The 7057-nt window shown below is 37.7% G+C and overlaps 1 protein-coding gene across 2 annotated transcripts; it reads left to right on the forward strand.

The window, feature by feature from the left end:
• The first annotated feature begins 881 nt into the window (after positions 1-881).
• LOC113204782 (protein dispatched) lies at positions 882-6807 on the forward strand. 2 transcript variants are annotated; one of them, XM_026420093.2, is made up of 16 exons: positions 891-1004; positions 1170-1247; positions 1333-1456; positions 1535-1738; positions 1810-1932; positions 2011-2152; positions 2246-2466; positions 2872-3072; positions 3183-3321; positions 3398-3631; positions 3715-3913; positions 4010-4202; positions 4290-4478; positions 4618-4854; positions 4952-5236; positions 5327-6807. In XM_026420093.2, the coding sequence occupies exons 2-16, from the start codon at positions 1240-1242 to the stop codon at positions 6269-6271; spliced, it is 3444 nt and encodes a 1147-aa protein (XP_026275878.1). In that variant the 5' UTR covers positions 891-1004; positions 1170-1239; the 3' UTR covers positions 6272-6807. The 2 variants fall into 2 exon arrangements, with proteins under 2 accessions (XP_026275870.1, XP_026275878.1); XM_026420085.2 differs by having other exon boundaries at positions 882-1247.
• Positions 6808-7057: the final 250 nt, after the last annotated feature.

Consider the following 7057-nt stretch of genomic DNA (forward strand, 5'->3'; position numbering starts at 1 on the left):
AATCCGATGGTTGCCAGTGAACTTTGTCATACCTTCCAGAAAATCAGTCAGGGTGGTAATGGCTTCTTCTATTGTGTGAGTCAGGTCACTGCGATTGCTCTATCCTCGTGAAACTTGATGGTGGACCAAGGTGCCCCATGGACCAATGTGCCCCACTCTCCCCTACTTTTCCTCCACCCCTCTCGCCTGTAAACTCCTGTGCCGCCCGTTCGCTGGTCCCTCTACAAGCCTCAGCGCTACTTCCGTCTTCTCATTAGCGGTTGCAGCTCTGCCCGGATAAGACCCGAAAGGCGAGAGTAAAGCGGGCCCAACTATACAAACGGGATGTTGGACCGCAGCCAATCAGAAACTTGGCTGGCCACATTTCTGGTCGAGGGTCTCTTTTAGGTTTCTCGCGACAAGGGCCGCTCGACCCAAACGAGTAGTTACCAGTACAGAGGATTCAACCGAAAATGGACCTTTTCGACCACAACGTGGCAACGCCGCAAGCACAATTTTATTCTTGAGATAAACCGTATTTTGAGTGTCTGCCGACAAAATTACTCATCACCACTGGATTCCTTGGAGAATTTACCAGGGAAAAGTGGTATTACTTTTTGAAAATTTGCCCAAATTACAATTTTACTACAGACATATTGGCGTTGTGGACGAAAAGGTCTATACTGATGATCATTCACGAAAGAAAGAATGTTGCTAACCCTAAAACAATCAAATCATAAAGAAATAAATATTTTTTCCCCGATAATGATGTAAACCTAGACAACGGAGCGGAGGATGATTGACTCAACTAACATTTGAAACTTGCGCGGGTCTTTTCCCTTTTGGTCCTTGTTCCCTTTGCAATTAATTTCTCATACCGCTGCGCTGCCTGCCTCTAGTGCATATAGTCCGCCCCAAGTGTAAACACAGAGCAGGCCGGTGGCGGTATGAGCGGGTCAACTTGAATTGGAACATGTTGAAGCACAATAAACATGAATTGTAACTAGATCTGACTGACATTTGAGGTATATATTCATACTGGTCTCACTTTTTTCTACATGTTGCGAATTCCTCTCGGCGCGCTGATGTTTCCTTGTGTAATTTTTATATAATTTGAGGGTTATAATGGCTTGTCAACAGTTCACCATAGCAATGTTTTTAACTAGTTTTTTGTATTATTTCTCTTCCAGTAAATACAATGTGGCTCAGTTAGCTGTTCGAGATTCTGTTGAACTTGTAGGAGACTCTACAAGCCTGAAGATGAACTGGTATGTTGTCTAATATTGATGTTGATGTATTGTTTTGTTTACATTTGCAATGATTATTTTTTGTGTCTGTGTGTTTGTTCAACAGGTATTCCAAGACTCTTTCTCATCGTCCATATATTGTTCTTGCTGCAGTTGCTGTAGTCTCAGGACTTTGTCTCATAGTTCCATTTTTTACTCGAAAAATACCTTCATTTACCGATCCAACTTTGGTACGAGTCCTTTTCCTCTATATACGTTGTGTATTGAGTCAGGCACACAATAGATAACACTCTTTTTACTTTCTGTAGGGATTTGAAACTCGGGGAACAACTATTTCTCAGAGGATAACTACATGGCAAAACATTGCTGAAGCCACTAGACCCTCAGGATCATTGACATCAAATCCTAGTGAACTTTTATTAACATCTTCTAATACAAAATCTTCCTTACTAACAGTCGCTGCTAATGTATCCACTCCGTCACCTGATGATTTGGTTTATACTCCAAGAATAGTAAGTAAAAGAAGTTCATCAAGTATATTTAACATTTACAACTAATGCGTAAATCTCATTTCCTGTTTCAGAAAACTAAAAAGAAGAACAAGAAGATTGTCCTTGTTACTCCACCTTCCACTCCTGTGTTATCAGAACCGAACTTTGACTGGGACCAGCAGAGAAACTGGACGTTTGGTATAAATGTGTCAGAGGTATGATGAACTGCAGTTTATGTATTGCTTGATCACACTTGAATATATACTTATGACTCTCCATTTTTATTTCCTTAGGCCCAGCCTGATTATGGGAATTCTTCAGAACCATGGAAAATCTTACGAGATGAGCTCAGTGAAAAAAGAATACTTTCTGAGCACGACCATGACCATGACCATGATCATCTTTCAAAAGATGGTTTTTTTTGTGGAGCCCCAAGTTTGTAAAATTTTAAATTTTACTTTGCTTTAGATTTCAAACACTTCAACCTAAATTTGTCATTCTCTTCTCTGTTTAAACCATTCTCCGCAGGTCCTGTTTACTCCCATATGGTTCTGTCAACAACAGATGGATCAGACTTTTTATCGCTGGCTGCTTTACGATCAGCTTGTAGCCTTGATGATCGTCTGCGATCAAGTCCACATTTTACATCAAACTGTCAATATTCTACTGGGAACTCTTGCTGCAATTCTTGGGCTCTGCACAACTATGTAGCTGTCCTCCATGGCCACAAAAATTGTTTTCAAATTAAGGTAACTGTATTTGCCTTCTTTATCTTTCTGCATGAAAATGAATTGAGTTTGCTTTGGCTCTACTGTTGAACCAAAATTAAAAAACAAAAATTTCTCTGAAATTATTGTGTTCTTCATGTCTACTTTTTGGACTATTTAACAGTTTTTGCAACTTTTTGAGAGCTTTGTGATTGGATACTATGGTAACTTCCTTTTTTAAAATTTATTTGTATTGCTGTGCCAACTCAAGTTAACTGCATTTACATGTGTAAATAACATGTTCACAGAAATTAAACTTTAGAATTTTTAATTGACACTTTACTTTTTAACAGTCCTAACAGTCCTATGCAAACTAGTTTTGAACCATCCTCTTTATGCACAGAACATTTTGTAATCTAAATTGTTGCTTTTTCTATCCCATATTAGGAGCATGATGTTGAAGAAACCAGAAAATTGTTGGTCGATTGTGCACAGTATTATCACAATTTGAAGCTTCCCGCAGATTGTCAGGAAGACAAATTCAGTTCTTCAGCTGCTTGCTTGGTTGTTCCTCCCAACTGTACCAGGAACAATGCTGTGTTCAACATATTGCACTACTTGGTTGATATTAATTTCCTCCCTCCTGATGTAAGTACTATTTTCCTATCTAAGTTTGTAAATATTAATTTTGATAATGCATTGACGGCATCTTATGTGATCTGAAATAAAATTGATATTACTTTTCTTTCACTTTTCAGAATCCTACCCAATCTTTTGTCCAGCACTCTATGCTGTTTCTACCAATTGCCAGATCTTCAGCAATTTTGCCATATTACAATGCTTTAGACTCCAACAGTCTTAAATTTGGAAACGTCAAAGTCTCAGCAATGGACCTAGGTAACATACTGTACCTAATGAAAACTGTACACCTCTTTGCCACCAATTGCTACTTTTATTTTGGTTTTCCTCTTAGGCCTCAAGGAAGTACTGTTTGATGAAAGTCTTGTGTGGGACACTTGGCTAATACTACTAGGAGCACTTTTTGTGTGTTTATGTATGTGGATGTATACTGAATCCTTTTTTGTGACGTTCATGACCATCATCGCAATTTGCCTCTCCCTTGGAATGTCATATTTCTTTTACACCATTGTGTTTGATCTAAAATTCTTCCCATTTATGAATCTCCTTGCATGTGTTGTATCTGTTGGTAAGCATCCATCATTTGAATCTAAAAATCTTTAATGGATCCTAATCAATTGAATTTTACATTCAAGAATTTTTACTCTCCAGGGATTGGGGCTGATGATGCTTTCATTTATTGCAAAGTCTGGAATTGTGTTAAATCTGAAAAGTCATCTGCTTCACTGCAGCAGGTTGTTCAGGAAACTCTCAACCATGCCCTTTTATCTATGTTTATCACATCCTTCACCACAGCTGTAGCATTTTTAACATCTTTTCTGAGCTCTATAACAGCAATTCGATGTTTCAGGTATGATATTTGAAATGCCGTATCTTTGCTTATGTACTGTGTGTAATTCTATACTTTATCAGACTATGAGAAAACTAATCCATATTTTTTATGTAGTATATTTGCTGGTATGGCAGTTGTTACAAATCTTTTCCTAATGGTGACATGGCTTCCTGCTACTGTTATCATCTCTGAAAAATTCAGTTTTCCTGGTGTTAATTGGTTTTCTCTAAAAACACATTGTTTGGATCTACGGGCTTACCTTCACAGTTTTAGCAATTGTTTTGAGCACATCTTTGTTAGTGCTGTGGTAGGATATCAAATAATAACTGTAATCTTATCTTATGTGAGTATTATTTGTTTTGATATAAATATTACATGGTTTTATTTGTTTCAGGTTCAATGTCCCTTTCTTTGGGTGTTCATCCTAGGGGTTTTGGCTATTGGCAGTGGAGTAAGTGTTCTTTACTACCCAGGCCTTCAGCTTCCCAAGTCACAAGACTTTCAGTTGTTTCGACAGTCTCATCAGTTTGAGCAGTATGATGCGGTTTTTAAAGAAAAATTTTGGTTTGAAAGGCTTGAGAAGGTTAGTTGCTAATTTCAACACTATTCCCAGTGTAATATATTTTCCAAATTCTAAAATGCATATGTTCAATTGCTTTTAAGTAGGTCTCACAATTTGTGCCAAACTGAAAAGTAGCTATTGTAAAATATTTTTCTTACAGAATTCAGCCTCTATTGTTAAACTTCCATTAAGATTTGTGTGGGGTGTTAAACCAGTTGACTCTGGTGACTACTTCAATCCCTATTCTAAGGGAAAACTTCATTTTGATTCATCGTTTGACATGGCAGCTGCTGCTTCTCAACTCTGGCTGAAACAATTTTGTGCCAAAATAAGGAAACAACCATTTTATAGCTCAACTCTGGGACCTCTTCTGCCTAATTGTTTCATAGAGAGCTTGGTAGGTCCATCAAATCTACTCAAAACTTTTTAAGCATTTTTCTTCAAAGTAGACTTTCCGGAAATTAACTGTGTAATTGTGTCCTATTTAATTACAGGAGTCTTGGATGACAAGACGTTGCAAAGATACAATTGATAACATTGATCGCAGTCCATGCTGTGAGATTGCATCCATACCATACAGTCGATCAGTGTTCAAAAATTGCACGGCTCAAGTCATGGCTAGTCTTTATCGCACTCCCAATTTATATGAACCTGGATTTACAGGCCCAAAGTTTTCCAAAAACATTTCCCATCCCAAAATTCGAGCTGTTATTGTGGAGTATGATAGCAACTCCTCTTATCTGATGTCGTATGAGGAAACTAACAGCTTCTACCAAGAAGTAGGGAACATATTACTCTACCTTATTCTTTTCTGGAACTCAATTAACATACTATTGCAGTATTATAATGTTTTCACAATTTATTTCTAGGTGGAAAACTGGATGCAGAATGAGCTGAAGACTGCTCCACCTGGATTGCAGCATGGCTGGTTTGTGAGTGACCTCCATTTTTATGATCTTCAGGACACAATTGCTGAAAGTACAGTGTCTGCCTTGACAATATCAATGATCATGTCTTTACTGGTTCTGTTTTTGGTGACTTTAGATATCCTTGTTTCAATTTTTGCTGTGCTTTCTGTAACAAGCACCATATTTGTTACCATGGCTATTCTTTTGTTGTGTGGGTGGGAACTTAATGTTTTAGAGTCTGTAGCCATAAGCACATCAATCGGCCTTGCTGTTGATTTTAGCTTACACTATAGTGTGAGCTATAGGTTGGCTCCTAACAATACAAGTAGGGAAGAGGCTGTAAAATATGCTCTTCATAGGATGTGTGGACCCACTGCGATGGGAGCCCTTACCACAGGCATTGCTGGTGTTTTTATGTTGCCTTCCTCAGTTCTGGCATACAATCAAATTGGGATGTTTCTTGTTATTATTATGTGTGTAAGTTGGACATATGCAACATTTTTTCTGATGTCATTGCTTTGTATTGCTGGGCCAAGACATGGCTTTGGACAGTTTTCTTACCAAATTTTCATGTGCTGTTTGTGTGAAAGAAGCAGAAACCTTCAAAGATCTCCTAGCAATTGCAGCAGAACAAATAAGTCTTCTTATGGTAATTGTGTTTATTCAGAATCAACGTTTTCAGCATCAAGTACTACATACCCATTGCATACTAGTGTAAGTGAGGGCCATGAACTTGATGCATTCACTCATAGCAATAGGAGACCTTCTCAGTCAAGACGGAGATCAGGGAGCTTGTATACAACACGAACTTCAAACAGAGCTGCATCTGATCAGTCACCATCAGCGACCAGTGCGTGCACTGTTATTCTATGTGACGATGTAGACCTTAGTAGACAGCACATGTGAGTGCACAGTTGTTGTATTGCTTGGAACTATTCTTTGTCTAGACCAAGTGTTACACTTGTATTGTTTTTTATAGAATTCACTTGTTAAGCAGTAGGGTTGGTTGCATTATTTGACATGATGGAACTCTGCTTGTGCATAAATCAGTTCTTCATTTTAAAGCATTTCTTTTTTATTAAATTCTCTTTTAAAATGTTGATCTTGTTCCATTGTCAAAAGCATTTTATCATTGTTTCACTTCAATACCCATTTTGTGTTTGGAATATTGGTGCGGTTTGGATAGAGACTTTTTTTGCTCTATGTGCATTATTTATTTGATTACTTGATCTCAGTGTATTGTTCTGTGATGGTCCTTTATTCTTAGTATATTTATAAAGCTCTCGCATGCGTGTGGCTAGAGCTTTCACTTGTTTCTGAGATTTAATTTTTGTCGTGTCATGTTTTTGGGCCAAGTATATAGTTTGGTACTTACTGGAATCCCAATTGGTAGCCAAAGTATTGATGGAACATTAAAATTTTATGAAATGGCGTTCAAGACATTCCTACTGTAAAGTAAAATCCCTCATATTTTTTCACAGTACAGTAGGACAGTATATGATTGTGTCTCACAATCTGCTCAATTACCCTTTACTTGATGGAGCAGTTAAATTATTAAGATTATTGTTTAGTTTTGAATATGTGAGGCAATGGAAATGGAGGTTAATCCTCAGTCTGATTCTGTTGCTATATGCTCACATAAGATGCGGGAGATGAGTTTTAATTTTCCACCAGAGAAAGTATTAATTTTAA

The sequence above is a fragment of the Frankliniella occidentalis genome, unplaced genomic scaffold (assembly GCF_000697945.3).
Source record: "Frankliniella occidentalis isolate FOCC.00 unplaced genomic scaffold, Focc_3.1 Scaffold15, whole genome shotgun sequence".
Taxonomy (NCBI): domain Eukaryota; kingdom Metazoa; phylum Arthropoda; class Insecta; order Thysanoptera; family Thripidae; genus Frankliniella; species Frankliniella occidentalis.